Source organism: Brachyistius frenatus, unplaced genomic scaffold (assembly GCF_029030835.1).
Source record: "Brachyistius frenatus isolate BFR_SWC_R1_liver_20210118 unplaced genomic scaffold, ASM2903083v1 Contig_84, whole genome shotgun sequence".
NCBI lineage: Eukaryota > Metazoa > Chordata > Actinopteri > Embiotocidae > Brachyistius > Brachyistius frenatus.
In genome coordinates this window covers 806130-826714 of record NW_027210683.1, presented here as the reverse complement: position 1 = coordinate 826714, position 20585 = coordinate 806130, and the positions used below count along the sequence as shown (strand labels likewise).

Genomic DNA, 20585 nt, shown 5'->3' with positions numbered 1-20585 from the left:
GTATTTTAGTGGATATCACGTGTTCATTTTTCCGACCCAGGAAGAAGATGCGGGACGATGGCTCCTGCTAACAGCGGCGGTGGGACTCCGTGTGCTTGTAAAGGCATCCGGCGGTGTCTCGTATGTGAAAAGTTGAAGGACAAAGTCCAGCTGGAGGCGACTGAATCAAAGGTACTCAAATAAAACTGAAAACGGAGTGTTTTACATGTTTTTAATCAGGTAAAAGACTAATGTTAGCGCTACGTACAACGAGCTACGGAAGCCGTGACAGCACACACTTTGTCAACAACGGTTACTACTACGCGGACTGCTAGCGTTACTCACTAAAACAAACATAGGATATCATTTATTTTAAATGTACAGACTATAATAACTTGATTAATATATATATGTATTTATTTGTTTGTTTGATGAAGCTCGTGCATCGTTTCTCCTACAACCCTGAGACGGGGCTCGCCTGCGGTGGAGGTGCTGAGGCTCCGTCCTTCCCGTTTCCCGGCGTCTTCCTGTGGGAGAACTTCATATCAGAGGAGGAGGAGCAGGAGCTGATCAGGTCGATGGATCAGGACGCCTGGAACCAGTCGCAGTCTGGCCGACGGAAACAGGTGATGTTAAACATGATTAAATTAAACCTGATGTTTTCATTTCCAGATTGTGGCGTATGAAGACGTCAAATACTTTGCCGGTGAGGTCAACAGACGAGTGAGAACAATTGCTTTATTTCTCCTGAAAAGTGACGAATTTAAAAGCAGTTTCCTCGTGTTTACCTGCAGCTTTGAATATTTCTCAACGTAAAGCAAAGAAAGCGTGAAAAAGTGATAAATCATCGCTTCTTCTACGAAGATTATTTTAACAGAACTGTTGGTACCCCAAGAAAATACTGAGAAAATAACAGGATTGTAGAGATATTTCAACCATTTTATTTCCTTGATTATTAGCGCACGTGTGTTCAATCTTGTAATTTTGTCAATTTTGTCATTTTCACCTGTTTTATTATTTCAAATATTCTGTTGAATCACAAATCGAGAGCAAAGTTCCATTTTAATTAAATATGGAATATTTCGTGGAAGAGTACCAACAAATTCACCCACCACTTTTTGTTTTGTTATTATATTCTGATGAAATAACCTAAAGTGTCCTCTCTTGTTGTTGCAGGACTTTGGCCCGAAGGTGAACTTCAAGAAAAAGAAAGTTCGTGTGTGTGAATTCAACGGACTTCCTCCTTCGAGCAGAAAGCTGGTGGTCCGGATGCAGCGAGAGCCGGAGCTGTCGGACTTCCGGCCGGTGGAGCAATGCAACCTGGACTACCACCCGGAACGAGGCTCGGCCATCGACCCTCACCTGGACGACTCGTGGCTGTGGGGGGAGCGGCTGGTCACCGTCAACATGCTGTCCGACACCACGCTCACCATGTCTCTGGAACGAGGTCTGCCGGAGCTCGGGCTGGCGGCGGAGGAGGAGGGGGAGGAAGAGGAGGTCCGCGTCGCCGTGCGGCTTCCTCGCAGGAGTCTGGTCGTGTTGCGCGGCGACGCTCGGCACAGATGGAAACACGCCGTCCGCAGGGAGGACGTTCAGGAGCGCCGAGTCTGCAGCACCTACAGAGAGCTGTCGGCGGAGTTCCTGCCGGGCGGGCAGCGGGCGGCGGTGGGAGCGACGCTGCTGGACATCGCTCGGAGCTTCCAGGGAACTCCAATATGATCTAGACTCTGGATCCATCCGACACATCTCGACCTGTGAAGATGTGTCCCTCAGAGGATGAAGGTTTGCAGGCTGGAACTGTGGCACCTTCCCAGATACTCAGCAATGATCCTGACGCTCGAATGCACGGATTCGTCAAAGATTTGTGGAACTGCAGACGACCATATGATCTGAAATGAAGTGCAGTTAATTTGGGGAAAATATTGTTTAACAAATCTTCAAATTGCTTCCAGAACAGCATCAGTACTCTTTCTTTTTTATTTTTCCAACTCTTTGGATGAATTAAATCCATTTTTCCAAAATATATTTTGGTGTTTTGATCATGATGATGATGGAAAAGAAAGTCTTAAACATCTCTCTCTCAAATATCTTCAATTAGTTTTTCATCTGGTGCGTCTGACGATCACAGCATTTCTCTCAGATACCAGATATTTATCATCACAATAATTTAAAAGATGGGATAATTGCTGGAAAAATGTAAACAGTACCTAAAATTGCATTTGTTTCCTGTGTCATTCCTGATACAACCTGTAGATGGCGCCATACGAATGAGTTTTCGCATCCAGAGCACTAAAAGTTTGATGTTTGTTTTATCGAGACTCTTGATCCTCTACCGCTTTGTGGAGAATAAAACTTTGGTGATGTCATTATTGCAATTTAAACACAAATTTATATCTAATTAAATCATATAAATTTAGTGATTAACAGGTTTTTTTTTCAGAGTTTGAAATCTGCTGTTCTTCACAAACATCAACATTATTGTTGGTAAGAACATTAAAATGCATTTGACGCCCCCTACACTTATTATTTGTTGCTATAAAACATGCAACAAAAGTGAATCAAAACATGTCGACTGAAACAATGCTGCGTGACGACTGGCCTTGAATGTCTTCACTGGTTTTGTTTAATTATTAAATGCTCAGTGGTCTGAAAACGAATTTGTCTGGTTCCTCAAAGAGGACAAGAAACCTCAGCTGCCTTTCTTCTGCTTTTACATCTTTTAATAAAACAGAAAAACATCTTACATCTCTTTGTTTTTTAATGTTTGCCAGTTGCTTTCCATAAATGTCACTGCTCTGTTCAGAAACAACCGTATTTACACCTCTGGGCAGATTGAAAGTCAACAGTTCACTGAGCAACGTAAAATATTCGATTAAGGATGAACTAACTCTCTTCAGTGTTTATTTACCAGAGAAGTGTTCCTGGTGGGGAGGACAGGACGCTCTGAAACACTGTTTACGTTCACATTTTTTATGCTGGGGAGAAAAATAAGGATTATTGGAGAGATTACTGAATAATTAATACGTAAAAACAGCAAGTTATAAAACAATAGAGACCTTTTTGTAGTGAGGAGTTCATTTGTTAGTACTTCATAAACTGACATAAAATCTATTATGTGCAATTAAGCTACATTAAAGTAAAATTCTGCTTTTTAACTTAATTTTTTCTCTGAATATCAAAGTTGAAGACTTATTTCATTATAAGCTGCTTTCAACTTTCTTTTTTCTTCAACATTTTTCTGGGCGTTTTTGACATCAAAACTAAAGACTTAACTTTTAACAATATTTTTTTTTCAAATCATTTTCATTTTTTTGCAGGGGGTCTCCACAGTTTTTATTTTTTTTATTTATTTTTTAAACGTTTTTGTTGTTCTTTGTTGGTTTTCAGTTTGTCACTCCTTATAATCCTAATTGTTTTCTTTAATTGTGCAACCCCATTTTTTTTTTTTAAAAGTTGACACCTGTGTAAAATGTAAATATAAATACAATGCGATGATTTGTAATTCACATAAACTCATATTTAATTGAAAATAGACCAAAGGCAACATATCAAATGTATAAATTGCATAAAATTCTTAATATGCACATAACTTCTCAGTTTTCACACTTGTTATGTTGTCTTTGGTCTATTTTTAAAGGAAATATGGGTTTATATGAATCTGCAAATCATCGCGTTGTGTTTTTATTTACATTTTACTTTGTTGAACATGGGGTTGTATTTTAAAGCACTTTCGGGGCAAAATAAATAAATAGAGAAAAACACGACGACGCTTTGTTAAAGTGTTTTTTTTTGTGCTTTGTGGACCATTTTCATATTTCAGTCCGACCACTTCCATTAAATGACTCTTATTTTGCCTCCTCGCAGTTTTCGCACGTCCGCTTTTATTTTGAAAGTCCCGACCGGACGTCCTTGTGGCCGCTGGCTGGAAGCTTCGCTGCACAACCTGTTCGTTGGTCGCTCCATGACACTTCTTACAGCCGAGTTCATTACCAGCCGGGTGGACTCCACCGGGCGGACTACAGCTGCCGTCGGCGGGAGGACACCGCTCTCTCTCCGGCAGCAGACGGACGGACGCTCCGAGTATGTTCCGGTGTCGTTTATCCACCGAGAGCTTCTCCTTCTTCTCCTTCTCCTCCTCCTCCTCCTCCTCCTCTCATGTAGCTTGCTAGTTAGCTGCGTCGCTCCATGACACGTTACGAACCGGCGACAGCTGCTGAAAACGGGAAGAACAACGAATACGAGAGAAACCAGCGGTTTGGTTGAGAAAACGTGTGAAGAAATAAACCCCGGTTGTCGACCCCCCTCCCTCCCTCCCTCCCCCCAGCAGCCCCGGGGCTAACCCCCGGTCACCGACCGCGTTAATGGCCGGAAATCCGAGGAGGGGCGCCGGTCTCATCGGCCTGATGAAGGACGCCTTCCAGCCGCACCAGCAGCCTCCGCAGCCGCAGCAGCCCGCGGTGGTCGACAAGAAAATGGTGGAGAAGTGCTGGAAACTCATGGATAAGGTAGGAAGCGCGCTGTGTTCACGGAGAGACAAACAAGAACAACGAAACAAGCGAGAGCTGAACACGTCGAGGTCACTTCCTCTTCTGGGCTCAGCGTGAAGTCGGTGATGAAAAGAGTTCCTGCAGACACGTGACCGGCTGGAGATATTTATTACGTCTGAACCCCTTTAAAACAAAAACAACCTGTCGTGCAACAGTGTCCCTGATCTCAGTGTCCCTGATCTCGGTGTCCCTGTGAGGACACCCTACATGTCCATCTCCAGTTTATCTGTTGCAGTCAGCTTTAACCGAAGACAGGAAAGCAGCGCGAGCGATGGAGAGACAAGAGACATGTCTGCAGCATCAGATAAGAGCCTGGACACGACGTGCAGCGCGCCGTGCAAACAGAGTCTGCGCAGCCTGCCTGCACCTGCAGTGTGCGCGTGCGCGCGCGCGCGTGTGTCTCAGGGCGCTGGCTCATCCTCCAGGCTGTCAAACTGTCCATCACTCCTCCTGTTCGGGCGATAACAGGAGGATCCGTCTGTGACGGGAGATCAAAGTAATACAATTCATTATTATTGAAGGTTTTATTTAGGTTTTTATTTTTTTGCCTGACGCACAACGACGACGCTCCGCCTGCGTTTTGCCGACCGGTGTGAATATAACCTCACCTGAACGAAGCAGGTGTGAAGACGCCACGTTTTTGCGGAACTTTAAAGCACTTTGCGTGTTTTGACTCGTCTCCCCGCCGGCAGGATTCAGACGCACATGTATGACTTCAACTACTCCACCGACTCCACCGACTCCACCGACACTTCACCGACTCCACCGACACTCCACCGACTCCACCGACGCTTCACCGACTCCACCGACACTTCACCGACTCCACCGACACTTCACCGACTCCACCGACACTCCACCGACTCCACCGACGCTTCACCGACTCCACCGACTCCACCGACACTTCACCGACTCCACCGACACTCCACCGACTCCACCGACGCTTCACCGACTCCACCGACACTTCACCGACTCCACCGACACTCCACCGACTCCACCGACGCTTCACCGACTCCACCGACTCCACCGACACTCCACCGACTCCACCGACACTTCACCGACTCCACCGACACTTCACCGACGCTCCACCGACACTCCACCGACGCTCCACCGACTCCACCGACGCTCCACCGACTCCACCAACACTCCACCAACACTCCACCGACTCCACCAACACTCCACCAGAACCGAGGCCCGCGGGGATTATTGCGGGTTATTACCACGATAAGTCACGCTGGCAAAATGAATCGGTGAAGTTGTGGGAGATGCAGGAACGTCGCTGCTGTAAACAAACATCTGTTGTGGACGTTCATGTTGACAAACACGAGTTGGAAGTCCAACTTTGAATCCACCACATCTCAGGGTTTTTATTTTTTTTGTCAGTCAGCCTCCATAAGTCTTCTTTAGCGTGTCCAAAGAGTCTCTGAGTGTCCCCCCCTCCCCCTCCATCCCTCAGGTGGTGCGTCTGTGCCAGAACCCCAAGGTGGCGCTGAAGAACAGCCCGCCGTACATCCTGGACCTGCTGCCGGACACCTACCAGCACCTGCGCACCATCCTGTCCCGCTACGAGGGCAAGATGGAGATCCTCGGGGAGAACGAGTACTTCCGCGTCGTCGTGGACAACCTGACCAACAAGACCAAGCAGACCATGAGCCTGTTCAAGGAGGCCAAGGAGAGGATGTACGAGGAGAACTCGCAGCCCAGGTAGGACCGAGACCGGCCCGTGGTCCAGACGCAAGGCTCCACTTCCTGTCAGTAAAATAACACTTTAACCTCAATATACCTGCAGAGCTGCTGCAGAATGAACCTGAAGGCTTCATTTAAACACTCATTCTTCTACAGAAGTGCCCACGCGATTTAAAACTCGTTTTAAAGAAGAAGCAACAGGGTTTCTCACAACGGGGAAAATTAGGGAACTTAGTTTGTTTAAAGTTTCCACTCATCAGAATCTAATATTTCTTGAATCTGCAGCCGTAACGTCGGTCAGCTGGTTGTGGTCAGGGTGTGTGTTTGGTTGCATCAGTGCTCACTTGCAGAAATTAAAAAATAAGATCTACTTGCGGTTATTGTTGACATGATGTCGCTCTGCAGCCACAATTTAGACATTTATTTAATTGGTTTATATATCGGCGCGACAGAAGTGTGTCTGTTTCCTGTTTTTCAGTTCTTTATAGGTCATGAGGTGGCAGCTTTTTTTTCACTTAACGGCTGAAGTGTAAAAACACAACCGTAACTGAACCTGGTGAAAGTGAGATTTTCACACCGAGTTATTTTCTTATTTCTACAAAACAGTTAAAAACAAGTGTCAAGAAAACACAGCGGTCTCATTTGACTGAAATCTAAAGGGACGATTAAAACTGTCGCAATCATGTCCACTTCCTGTGTTTCTCAGAAACTGACTACTCAGCGAAAGTTCACCCTTCCTGCGACGCATCAGGACTTTTATCAAGCGTTTCCTCGTAGATGTTCCGCATCAACAACTTGTAGATTAATCAGACACCGGTTTTACGAGGGAAAGGTGTCCTTAAGTTAAACATTGACAGTCTGAGGACACGATGGAGACGTCTTTGGAAAGACATTCTGTCCTCGTGACCTTTTTATAAACACTATGAGCTGCATATCACGCCTCAGTTTCATGCCACTCTTATTGTTGTGAATAATTTTAATAACAAGGTCGGGATGTTCACCAGATTATTTCGTAAACCAGCGTGGGACGCAGCGTTGTTCCGGAGCGACAGCTTCATACGGCTGGCGCTAGATCGGATCATCGGGAGGGATGCTCTGCCTGTGATTGGTTGTTACGTTGTGGGAGGGTTAAAGGTCAGGGAGTTGATTGACAGTTGAACTAGAGCACGTCAATGCCGATGTCAGGAAATAATAATAAAAAAAAAGGCAGTTATTGATATATATATCTGAAAAGAGAGATAAGATGAGACTTTATTCATCTTAAAGGGAAATTAAATTGTTCCAGCCACTTTACATGGAAGATAAACATACAGAAAAATAAGATAAGGTGCATTAATTACAATAGAATGAAGATAAAATAGAAATATATTTACACTCAAATATAAATATAGGATAGGGAAGCAGTTATTTTACAGTTTAATGGAACTGCTCTTGGAATTTAATCCATATAAATAACTATTATAAAAGAAAACCCAAATAAATGATTTCTAAATGACCCCATTTAAACTTTTTCTAACTGAATGGCACAACAACATTGTAAAATGCAAAGCAGCATCTTTTTCTAACCACACAAAGTTTCAGTTTACAGCGACGTCACAGCGAGAGAACCAGGAAGTGTGTTTAAGAGGGTCAGCAAATAAAAAGTGACTGAAATGATTATTCAGCAGTTACTTCCTGTAGATCAGCTGATCGTTTGCGCTTTAAATAAACACTTTACGATCTAGACGGTCTGTAATTGTTCAGACGGCGTTTCCATATTTCACTTTAACAGTAAATAACAAAGTGTAGAAGAATGACCAAACACTGGAAGCACTTTGTGTGTGAAGATGCATAAAATGTGTAGAAAGAGGTTGTTTTTTTTATAACCTTAACGACCGTCAGACTTGTGATGTTGCAGCACGTTTCCTGTAAAAAAAAAATCATAAAATATAAACTAATTTTCCATAAGATATTAAAAAGCTAGAAAGAAGTTCCAGGTTTGAATCACATCCTTTTCAGTCCCGTATTATAAGTCGTACAAAAAAGTTGTTTGCAATTTTATTACAATTTAAAGCCTCCAGACGTGAATAAAAAAAGATGATTTCAAACTCTGAATGTCGTCTTTCGAAACTGTAAAACCTCCAGAACAATCTAATTAAACGTGAGTCTGATGTGACTCTTCTGTCTCTCTCAGGAGAAACCTCACCAAGCTGTCTCTGATCTTCAGTCACATGCTCGCCGAGCTCAAAGCCATCTTCCCCAACGGCCTGTTTCAGGGCGACAACTTCAGGATCACCAAAGCCGACGCCGCCGAGTTCTGGAGGAGGTCGTTCGGGGACAAGTGAGTTTCCGCTTCATCACGAGCCGACAGATCGATTTCAGAAGAGTTTATGAAGTTCGTTGTTTGTCAAGGTTTAGATTCATGATTTAAAACTGGTTTTGCCTCGGCCTGGCCCCGCCCCCTCTCTCTGGCCACGCCCCCTCCCTCTCAGGACCATCGTGCCCTGGAGGACCTTCCGTCAGGCCCTCCACGAGTTCCACCCCATCAGCTCAGGTCTGGAGGCCATGGCCCTCAAGTCCACCATCGACCTAACCTGCAACGACTACATCTCCGTGTTCGAGTTCGACATCTTCACCCGGCTCTTCCAGGTGAGGCTCGTCGCCGCAAAGCATTCTGGGAGACGACCGAGGTTCAGTGTGTAAATAGTTTCGTGTCCCTCCAGTTGTTTTTTGATTGTTTTGATCTAAAATGTTTGATTTTGCAGCAGATTTTCTCAAAAATTACAACGTGATTTGTGGAGTTTTAAAAAAGTTATTATTTTAGTTCTGATCTTTTTTTAATTTATTTATTGAACTTGCAAAACTACGGTGATAAAAGCTACAAATAAAACGATAAAAGTTATGTATGTTTCCAGAACAGACCGTCTGTGACTAATATAGAAACAACGACTTCATCAGCTGTCAAAATAAGAGCTTCAGATGCTGTTTATAGTTTCAGCACAGATTCTGCTGATGACAATTTTAGCGGAAAAATTGGAGTAATTAAAAAAAAAAAAAAAAATCCCTTTGTTTGCTTGAATTTGTGTGAATTAATCTGAAATCTCCTGGAGGGGCTTCTTATCAAAAACTCATCCAGGTTCCTTCAAAGCTCAAAAATCAACACGTTTTACTTTCTTAACCAAGTTTTCGTTTTTCATTAAATTAGTTGTAGCTGTAGTTTATATTTGTAACGTGTGTGTGTGTGTGTGTGTGTGTTTTGCAGCCATGGTCGTCTCTTCTGAGGAACTGGAACAGCCTGGCGGTCACCCACCCCGGCTACATGGCCTTCCTCACCTACGACGAGGTCAAAGCTCGGCTGCACAGGTTCATCCACAAACCGGGCAGGTGAGTCGACGGAGAGCGACCAGCAGGAGATAAATCACCGTCAACACGTTTCCTGGTTTTAAAGTGTGGGGATGAACCCGAGGGCGTCGTTGTGTTGTTCACCCGTCGTCTCTCCGTCAGCTACATCTTCAGGCTGAGCTGCACCCGTCTGGGCCAGTGGGCCATCGGCTACGTGACGGCGGACGGGAACATCCTGCAGACCATCCCCCACAACAAGCCGCTCTTCCAGGCGCTCATCGACGGGTACAGGGAGGGATTGTGAGTCGCACCGCAACACAACGTCACTTTGTGTTTTGCCTGCCGGGAGCCGCGTGTCTTATTTCAAGTAAAAACAAAATACAAAATCAGAGGTTATTTAACCCTCTGTGGCCCGATCGGGCGGTGTCCCGTGTTTCCGTGGAAACCGCAGCATCACGGCCGCAGGCGGAGACGTGTGAAAGCCTCTCGGTGCTCTCCGTCCCGTCTCCTCTGAGCTCCAGCAGCTCGGGCCAAAGGTCGCCGGGTTTCCGTCACGCGACCGTTGGCCCGGTCCCAATCTCTGTGACTAAACCCTCACCGGACTTAACTCGGGTCAGCTGCCAGTCAGCTGCCAGTCAGCTGCAGGGTTTCAGGGTTTATAGAGGAAAAAATGGGACACAGCCATTGAAAAACAGAGATCGCCAGTCAACGTGGCAAATTATTCAATTTATAATGAATAAATCTAATGAAGACGTTTGACTTTAAATACTAATGAACACACAGCAGTGATTCTGTTGCTCGCAGATAAACTTTCCTCTCGACACACTGAGTTTGTTCACGTTGTGTTTTAAGTGCAGGAAAACCACGTTTTCACCATTTTCGCTATGAATTATGGGAAAGCTCCTCAGGAATGTCTGTCAGATATTTGAACTCACACACTTCAGAGTCTGAGTGTGTCGGGAGCTTTAAGACCTCCCACGTTTTAAATGACACGTGTAGAATGAAGTGATTTCCATAAACTATCAAGTATTTGATGCAGATGATTACTTCAAGGACCGTCAGAAATCTGAAAACCTGCTGATGATTTCTGTTTTTGTAGTTTCTGGCTGATAAATGGAGTCATTTTGCTGATTTTCCTTTTATACGTGTCGTTTTTGGGGTTCAGAGGGTTCAATCTTTATGTGATAAAACACATAATCTTATAATCAAGATCAGAGTCGCAGCTGAAGTCTGACGCACTTTTTGACGATTATACGCAGTGATTAAGAGCCGACTGCTCTCTGATACGAATGAAAAAGTCACTTTTGTCGTAACTTGTGGTCTTTACAAGCAGAAATTCAATCAGTTCGGCTCCGGAGCGGATTATCATGCTTCATAAATCATAATCTAAACATGCAAACACAAAAAAAAAGGCTATTGATAAAGAAAAAGTCAGCTGGTGTTTGGAGGATGGAGAGGACTCACGGGTTATTTCTTACGTTCAGCTCAAGAATATTAATTCTACACACAAAATCTGAGTTAGAAGTCGTTGTGAATATTAGTACCGACCCGTGTGTGTGTTTACGTGTGCGTTTTTTTCTCCAGCTATCTTTTCCCCGACGGCCGAGCGCAGAACCCGGACCTCACCGGGCTGTGTGAACCGTCTCCACAGGACCACATCAAAGTCACTCAGGTCCGTTCTTCCTCCTCTCCCTCGTCTTCCTCATCAGGTTCCAGCACAGAGGACGCAGGAGACGTCGATGCACAAATAGAGTCTTACTGATGATGATGATGATGCTGCTCTTCCTCCTCCTCCTTCGTCCCTGCAGGAGCAGTACGAGCTGTACTGTGAGATGGGCTCCACCTTCCAGCTCTGTAAGATCTGCGCCGAGAACGACAAGGACGTGAAGATCGAGCCGTGCCGGCACCTGATGTGTACTTCCTGTCTGACGGCCTGGCAGGTGAGTCGACAGGAAGTCCGTCCGTCTCCTCGTTCCCGCTCTGAAGGTCGCACACCCCCGAACCTCCTCCGCCTTGTCTCCACCAGGAGTCGGAGGGTCAGGGCTGCCCGTTCTGCCGCTGCGAGATCAAAGGCACCGAGCCCATCGTGGTGGACCCCTTCCACCCGAAGGCCAGCGGGGCTTCCTTCGCCGGTTTCCAGGGGTCCAGCAGAGCGGAGGCGGCCAGCAACGAGGAGGAGGAGGACGACCGTCTGGAGGACCAGCACCTGGTCATGAGCAGGCTGGCCTGCGCCAAGGTGAGACGATCACACGCCAACGAGGACGCAAGGAGCATCGTCTTCCTCACAGCTGACGGCACCAGATGAACCGTGTGTGTGTGTGTGTGTGTGTGTGTGTGTGTGTGTGTGTGTGTGTGTGTGTGTGTGTGTGTGTGTGTGTGTGTGTGTTCAGGTGGAGCGACCTCCGTCTCCCGTGTCTCAGCTGCCTCCGGTTCCTCCACGACTGGACCTCCTGCAGCAGAGATCCTCCCACAGCCCGCTGAGTCAGTCGGCCGCCGCCAAGGTGAGGAAGGAGAAAGGAGAAAGGAGAAAGGAGAAAGGAGAAAGGAAGGCGTCTCTGCTAGTTAAATGAGACTTAAAGGGAAAATTCACCACTTTTTACTGGACGGTAAAATTGATGCTTAAAGCACAAAATACCTGAGCTGTGATTTTTTTTTTTTTTTTTTTTCTGGCAAGAAAGCTAAGCTAAGTTTTCTAAGTTCTCTGTGGCTCCTAGACGCCCTCCATGTTGCCTAGCAACAGCGTTTTTATGACGCCGAGCACACGGTGCGCACGACTTCCCACGTTGTAACCACGACTACCATTTGAGCACAGCGTGACTCCGCCCTCCCGTCCTCCCTGCAGATCGCAGCCACTCACAGAGACAAGCCTCTACCTCTGCCCCCCGCCCTGAGAGAGCTGCCCCCTCCTCCCCCTCCAGAGCGCCCCTCCTTGGTCAGCCAGGACTCCAGACTCCAGAGGAGGCCCCTCCCCTCCACCCCGGACCAGCCGGCCTGGGCCTCCAACTACATGGTCCCGCGTCCCGCCACCAAGGTCCCGCCCACCACGCCCACCCCCCCTCAGAGCAACGGGACCGGAGCGGAGGGAGGCAAACCGCAGGTGGCCACCAACGCCGTGTACTGCCTGTCTGGGAGGTACGGACCTGCTGCTGGGGGGGGCGGGGAGGGGGGTGACAGGAAGTAACAACAGGTATGTCCCAGATTTATTTTTAAACAACCTGCTCTGTGATGTTTCAGGTCTCTGCCGGTGTCCACGGGGTCCAACGGGGACAAACCGTCGTCTGACTGCGAGGAGAACGAGTACATGAGTCCCACCTCCCTCCCGGCCTCCGGCGCCCCCTGGGTCATCACGGGCGCCCTGGTCCCGCCGCCGCCGCCCCAGACCAACAACCACAACGACCTCAGGTACACGGGGGTGAAGGAGGAACACATCCACGCCCTGTCCTGGTCAGCTGCAGCTGTATTTGTATGTCCAGCAGGGGGCGCCGCCGCCTCAGACGTCCCTCCGCTTCAAGTATTTGCTGTTTTTTTCACCTTGAATGATTTAAAGGAAATGAAGCTGGAGATGAAGACCGCTCGTCTCTTTGATGAAGTGATGACGCAGTGGAAAACGCACAAAGAGAAATTCATAAATTTGTATTCATCAAAGAAAGAAATGAGGAGAAATTCATCAGTGGTAGATTTTAGGAAGCAGAGCTGGAAAGCTGCTGACTAAAAAGATGAAGTAGTTTTACTACAGCAACTAAAAACAGCAAGAGTTTTTACCTTTTTATGATAACTTTAATTTAACTTTCCGTGTCTCCGCGTGTCCCAGCAGCGAGGTGGTGGCCGACGTGGACGACCCGCAGGTCTACGAGTCCATGTGTAACATCCAGAACCAGGCGGGTTCCTCCGAGGCCGCGCACACCTCCGACCCGGGTAACGATCGCACAGTTTCACCTGCAGAGATTTCAACGCGATGATAGTTTAGACACCCTGTTGCAGTAATAGCTCCCTCAGACAAGCTGAAGGTTGCACCAATCAGAGACAAGTGGGCGGGGCTAAGCGTGAGGAAGTAGTTCTAATGATGTCATTGTTCCAAATCACATACTTCACTTCGTACTCTTACATGTTCGTACCTCGTGTAGTACTTGAATTTTCAACAGGGTAGAAATAAATAATAATAATGATCAATTTTATTTATTTCGCACTTTTCAGGTTAAAATTGTCAAAAATGACAAAATAAAAGTTTAAACAAATCACAACGTTAGTAAGACAGAAATCAGCTGATCGGAGTAAAAACATTTTTAAATCACTGGAATGAAAACAAATAAATACAAAGTCAGTAGAAAACATCCTGCATCCAGGTGTGTGTTCACCTGGTGGGCCGTGTGAGTGTGAGTGTGTGTGTGTGTGTGTGTGTGTGTGTGTGTGTGTGTGTGTGTGTGTGTGTGTATTGATGTGAGTTTTGTGTGTTTCAGAACAACCTCAGCATGCAGCAGTGGTTCCTGTGGACCAGAAGGAGGACGTCTGTGAGGAGGACGTCTACGAGTACGACTGTCCACGGCCGGTCGCCCCCACCAGGAGGACGCTGTCCGACATCAGCGGCCCCTCGGCAGCTTTCGGCCCTCTGAGTGTGGACGGAGCTGTAGAAGCCAGTGAGTTTTAATACAACGAGGATGTTGTTTACTTGTTGTGTCTCCGAATGTTTGTAAACAAACTTTCAGTCTGTCGGGTGGAAAAAAATAAAGATTTATTCACGAATGGTGAAAAGTCTTCTACATTTTAATCAACTACAAATGTTCTTTCATCGAGTTTTAAAAACTGTTTTAACGAATCACTGAAACTGGAAAATTAATTAATTAACGTCCATTTATGATCCATTAATCTCCGTCATTCAGACTGAGATAGACTGCCCTCTGCTGGAGGGCAGGTGGAAGTACATCTACTGTCTATAACCTTCAGGTTGGACTTTGTTTTTAACATTGGAAAAAAAACAACTGGAACGACTAACATGTTGTGATCATGTTGTACATTTAAAATATGAAATAACTGTTCAGCAGAGAGCCTTTAAAGTGACAGGAAATCAAATTAAAGTAACTAATTTACAACATATCACATACCTGCAGGAAGTCGCTGAATGTCTCCACCTGCTGAATTTACAAAATAAAAGCATTTATTAATTAGAAGAAGCCACAAAATCTCCATGAACACACGACAAGTCTTCATCAGAGTCACTTTAATTATTATTATAAACTTATTAAAAGTGAACTGTGGACCTCGTGAGTTGAGACATAAAGAAATAACAAAGAATAAATAAGAATAAAGCTCAGCTGCGAGTGTTATTGTTCACGTAAAAGGAGCTGACTCAGCTGGTTTGGGGAGTAACCGTGTCTCCTCACCTGTGTCTCCAGGTATGTTTGCCGCAGGCGTCGACCCCGAACGCCCCCCCAAGCCCCTCCCACGTCGGGCCAACTCCGACCGACGGCCTCGACCGGCCAACCGAGAGTTTCCCGCTCCGTTGCCGGACCTCCCCGGGCCCTCGTCCTCCTCGGCCTCGTCCCCCGCTCTTCCTCCTCCTCCTCATCCTCTTCCTCCTCATCCTCTTCCTCCTCCTCCAGCAGCAGCAGCGGCGGGCCCCGGGAGCTCGGCCCTGAACGGGGAGATCGAATGCCTGATGTCCCAGGGCTACTCCATCCAGGACATCCAGAAAGCCCTGATGATCGCCCAGAACAACCTGGAGACGGCCAAGAACATCCTGCGGGAGTTCGTGACCGTCCCCTCGGCGGCGCACATCGCCACATAGTCACTCCGGTGTCCCTGTGTCCTCTGTCCTCGTCTCTGTCTCCACTCTGTGCCATTACCATGGAAAGCATTTACCGAGCACTTTCTCCCGCAGGGCCACGAAGACTTGCCGAAAGGCCGACGCTGCGTTCAAGTCGTATCCGAGCGTCCGAAGTCAGTTTGATTCTGAAGCTTCAAAATCTCTCATTTACTCCAAAAACAGCATTTGGAAATCGAGAGGCTCGGGCTCAGCAGCTCGGTAAGTCCGATACGACCTGAACGCAGCACGCACGGAGAATGGAGGCCTTTCACCGTGAGCTCTCTGTAGCCGAGCTCCGGCCCTGCCGTGCTTCGCTGAGGTCCAACTCAGCCCGACTAACCTCCCTCATTAAGCTAAGTGTTGAAGCTACACCGTTGTTGCTCGGCAACGGGGCCCCGCGGACCGCCTCGGGCCCGCCGCCGCTGTTCAGTCTGGTGCTTTACGGGCTTCTTTGCAAATCGTGGCGTACGAATAATATGTAGCGAGTTCGGTGGGACGTTAGTGATTTTAAAAAGTGCGCTCATGCCGATGAATGTGAACGTTCAGTTGCAGTAAAGTGACGTCGGGCTTCGCGTCGTCGCTCGGTCTCGACTCCCGTCGTCTTCGCTCAGCTCCGTGAAGAAGTAACAAGTTTAATGTTTGCGTGCTCTCATAACGTGCCGTGCTGTGTGTCGTACTAACAACGGCTCTGTCTGACTTTAATCGGACACTGAAGGTTTATTTAGTCGGAAACTTCTCTGTTCTCTCGGTAGTTTCTTCGTAAAGGACTTTTAACGTGAGCTGAAGGTGGCGTGTCGTCACGTGGACTCAGGTACTCCGTAACAAACGCTCCCCGTTTCCTGTTGATCGGACTTTATGGATTCGTTTTATTTTGTTTCCCGCTTCAGATTTAAACACAGCCATCTTATTTCATTCATGTTTTGCGTTGTTTCTCTGAGCTCATTCACTCCCTCTAACTTCAGACTCTGTGTTTCTTACAGTCTCGGATTTGAAAGCCGAAAAATTCATCTGCAGCTACTTTGATCATCAATTTATCATTTAAATCCACGTTTCAGGGTTTTCAGTTGTGTTGATTTGAAGTAAAGTGACGATCAGGGTTCGTATTAATGAAGCTTCCTCGTGCTCAGTTACTCATCGTGGTGAAAAGCTTCACATCCACACAGAGATTAAAAGATCATTGAGGCGTCGAAGCAGGAAAACGATCCGGTCCGAGTCCAGAGAAACCAGAATTCCCGACACGAACACGCCTGGAGGGACGTTTATATCGATTATAAACTCGTCTCGTCCACCTTCGTATTAAAGACGGCAGGTCGAAGGGTACATCTCCAGAATAAACCGCTCGCTTCTGATTTCTGCAGTAACGTGTGAATAATGTGCCTCCTGTCAATCACAACCTGCAGCCGTCAGCAAACCAAAACTAATCCTATATTTACCGCCTGAAGAACTGGAACTAACAGCTGATTCTCTTTTTTATCTGATATTTACGTTCAGTGACGAGTGAGTCGGTTCCCAACGTGGGTTCATTCATTACGTTTATCAGGAGAAATTAGTTTTCATGAAACTAATTTCTTTATTGAAGAGATGCGATCTAATATCCCAAGTGGGACTTTTTACAATTAATAATGACCTTCAGCCCCCTCTGGTGGAAAAACTATGTAACAGCTGAATTGTTTTGGACGTGTTTTTGTCCCCGCAGTTCATCGCAGTCACAAAAGACAAAAAAAAAAAAATCGAGACCTCATCCTGCAGTTTTATCTTTAAAAAGTATCCGTTAATCATGAAATGCTAAATTATAATTTATTTAGTGAATGAAACGTGCTGCTAAGTCTGATTTTAATTTGATGTATTTCCCTCCACGTTGTTCCCCGGTGCAGTAAATCGGATCAGCCGGAGGTTGTTGCTCACTTTTTCTGTCTCGCAGCTTTAAATCGCCCCAAAAACCAAAAGCATTAGTAAGCGGCGTGCTGCTCGTCGCGGCGCCCCCTAGAGCAGAGACGGAGAATGTGTCTTTCTGTTTGCTTGATCTCGGTGTTTTGAACGCTCTAACGTGAGGGGGCGGAGACTAACTCCTGGACCGCGAGGACCTGCAGGAGGTCCCGGTCCTCGTCGTCGTGCCGAATCACTGCCAGAGTCTCGGCTGTCGGTTCGGACCTGCTGATTAATGATGCGTGCGGTGTTCTCATGTTAACTCGCCTTCTCGACAGGAACTTGTGTACTAAAAAAAAGTCGTCTTAATCGCTTTTGTTATTGCCTGTGTAGATATTTTATTTATTGTCTTTTTAATATCCTCAAGCATTCATTGTGTTGCAATTTTTTCATGCCTAAGCCATTAAGATTTTTAATTAAACTGTATTTTCTTTAACATTTGATATGTCGTTTGTCCACAACGAATACAAACACCGATTTATTCATGATATTTAATATTTTACATGTTTTAGATATTTATTAATTGGTGCTGCTGCTTGACTTTGTACAGGAAAATAGATTTTTAATATCAATGGGATTTTTTCTGGTTAAATAAAAATAAGATGCAGTAATTTTACCGTCCACATCAGGTTGACCTTTAGTGAGAAAAGCAGAAGATTTTGTGTTTGTTAAACTCATTAAGCTTTAATTTAAGACAAATACTTTACAAAAGTTTGAGCTTTGGCGCCCCCAAGTGGTCGAATGAGAGCGTCCGATTTCTTCCCACTGATCCATTTAATCTCAAGATTACTACGTTGTCACCTCCTGGACTTCAGGAGGTTTCACTGAACGAACGGCCGATCTGCCAGAACGAGTCAGGAGGAGCCAAGAGGAGCCGGGAGGAGTCGGGAGGAGTCAAGAGTCAGGAGGAGTCAGAATTCTTTGCAGATGTGCGCCACGTTTTCTGTCCCGCCTGCAGCTGGAAACCCGAAGCTACCGTCGGAGTCACTTCCAGCTCGGTGCTGACAGCGGTTTGGAGGCCGCTCTGCTTCCTGTCCTCTCACTGTGGGACCGCACACACACACACACACTCACACACACTCACACACTCACACTCACACGCACACACTCGCACACACACACAAAGACACACACACCTCAGTCTCACACCTCACACAAAGAAAACACTCTTCTTTAAAGGAAACCTTTTATTTGGCATTATTTTCTTGCAAAAAAAATATTTAAAAAAAACCCGCAAGCATCAAAGAATCACATGTACAGAACTTCATTTACACACATTTAGAAAAAACAAGTTTTTTTTTCTCACCGGTGAAAAAAACTCCAGAACAAAGAGAGTCCGATTTAAAGTGGAACAAAGAGTTGAGCGTTCGCTGCTCGGAGGCTGTCGTGGCTTCTGACGACGACGACGACGAACTCGACCTGGATTTTAGTTTTACCATCGGACACCTCGAAAAAAAAAAAAAAACTAAAAAAGAGAGGAAACAGAAAAACGCGTCGCTACTTCGTTAAAGCTACGAGTCACCGTGGCAACGTAGGGCTCTCAGGAACCGGCTTTTCACAATAAAATACACATCGAGTCATATTCACAACGTCGGACCGTGAAGCAGCGAGCTGCCGTTTCTGCACGTTTCAGCTGATTCACTCAGAATTTTGTTTCTCAGCATGTTTCAGAAGTTTGGGCCTCATTTATTTTAACTAAGTTTGAAAACCCCAAAAGTCATATAAAAACACCAATAATCCTCTTTGACCCACCTGGTTTAAAAAAAAACCAAATCAACTGGGCAATATAAAAGACTCTTAAACCCATTTTCTAAGAAGTTTTGTAAAAAATAAGAAAAAATAAAAAGATGCGAGTGATAATTCAGCTGATGATCCTCAGAACGCAACATATCAAGAACACCTTCAGGGAATTGGATCAAATTTGGCAAAACCATTGACTTAGTACCAACGATGACCTGATAAGATTTTGGTGTTTAAAGGTCAAAGGTCAACATCACCTCACATTAATTTTCCAAGAATGCCTTCAGGGAATTTCTTTACATTTCTTTACAAATGTCCACTTTGACTCAGTAATGAGCTGTTTAGTTTGTGGAGGTTTTTTTTTTTTTTTAGAAAAGTCTTAAATATCTGAAGAAGGAGAGTAAAGTTTTATTAAACCACCTCCGGGATTCATCAAAGATCATTTCTGATTGTCCCCAAAAAAAAAAACTAAAGCTCAGTTTTGTGACCGAAGCTGAAGACGGACGTTTTAATTTCCCTGATTGAGTTTGATGATCCATCACAGTGAATGATAATTAAATGAATGCACATCAACGATCACTCCTACTCTTGAAGTTCAAACCGTACGTAAAGAAGTTTAAAAAAAAGAACGAACTCTTCGGAGAACATCTGATGAAAACACGTAAAAACATGCAGAAACGCAGAGCGGCTTCTTCAGGCGACCGAGCTCTCAGTGGAAACAAAGAAAACAGAGCAAACCAACCAAATAACAAAAAACTAATTCAGTGTATGATGCATTCTCAAACAACAGGCACAGCAGATCACTAACCTTTGACCTTTCACCTTCAGTAAGTCCAAGGCCACCACTAGCAGGTCTGTACACTACATGTATATACAATCAGCACGAGGGCTCGACAGCAGTTTGCAGATGAAGGCCGCCAGCGTGCGACGGGCGTCGTCATCGTCATCGTAACGAACAAACAACACATCCGTCCGCTTTTCTTTCATTTTCTTTTTTCGCTAATTTTCACCTTCGGTTTCTGCAGATATCGACGTGAAACTGGAGCGAACACACCGACAAACCGTGTCAGACATCGCGACCCGAGATCAACATGCACACGACCCCGACGCCGCCATCAAAAGAAAATCTGAGTGCCAAAATATCTTAAATAACAAAATATATATAATATATACATTTTCATAAAATGAAAACAAAAACATCGTACGCACACTGAACGACAGCCGAGAGTTGAAGAAACAAAAATGAATGTGGAGGACATTCATTCGAAAGAAAATACACATCTGTACATACATGTGTGTGTGTGTGTGTGTGTGTGTGTGTCTACTGAATACTGCTGAGAACAAAGCATGATGGGAGGAATGTCCAGGCTGAGCGGTGGTGGTGTTACCCTGCAGGTCTCAGGTCAGCGGGACGCCCCGACCGATGGTGCACGACGTCACCGCCGAGCCGCCGGACGCTTTACTGGAGGGAGAGACGATGGAGTCAGCTTCACATACACCAACAGAATCAGGTCAAAGTGCCACAAACTGCAATACCACTGAGAGCCACCAGGGGCTGCCTAAAAAAACAACTAGTCTCCTTTTGAAAA

General features: G+C 45.8%; 3 protein-coding genes across 3 annotated transcripts in view; 2 read left to right on the top strand and 1 right to left on the bottom strand.

The window, feature by feature from the left end:
• The first annotated feature begins 49 nt into the window (after nucleotides 1-49).
• On the top strand, nucleotides 50-2671 carry alkbh4 (alkB homolog 4, lysine demthylase). Its single transcript, XM_069709719.1, has 3 exons — nucleotides 50-171; nucleotides 417-605; nucleotides 1156-2671. Exons 1-3 carry the CDS (start codon nucleotides 58-60, stop codon nucleotides 1696-1698), a joined length of 846 nt encoding a protein of 281 aa, XP_069565820.1. The 5' UTR covers nucleotides 50-57; the 3' UTR covers nucleotides 1699-2671.
• A 1224-nt stretch (nucleotides 2672-3895) lies between these two features.
• On the top strand, nucleotides 3896-17027 carry LOC138627427 (E3 ubiquitin-protein ligase CBL-like). Its single transcript, XM_069709747.1, has 15 exons — nucleotides 3896-4484; nucleotides 5980-6227; nucleotides 8383-8529; nucleotides 8681-8837; nucleotides 9451-9572; nucleotides 9693-9830; nucleotides 11115-11202; nucleotides 11339-11470; nucleotides 11557-11766; nucleotides 11921-12031; nucleotides 12373-12662; nucleotides 12765-12932; nucleotides 13342-13445; nucleotides 13988-14164; nucleotides 14921-17027. Exons 1-15 carry the CDS (start codon nucleotides 4341-4343, stop codon nucleotides 15310-15312), a joined length of 2628 nt encoding a protein of 875 aa, XP_069565848.1. The 5' UTR covers nucleotides 3896-4340; the 3' UTR covers nucleotides 15313-17027.
• Nucleotides 17028-18431: 1404 nt separating this feature from the next.
• Nucleotides 18432-20585, bottom strand: part of mcama (melanoma cell adhesion molecule a) — a 41744-nt gene continuing 39590 nt past the window's right edge. The window contains exon 16 of the mRNA XM_069709753.1: nucleotides 18432-20458. Coding sequence (XP_069565854.1) covers nucleotides 20456-20458 — 3 coding nt within the window. The 3' untranslated portion in view covers nucleotides 18432-20455. The remainder of the gene's footprint in view (nucleotides 20459-20585) is intronic.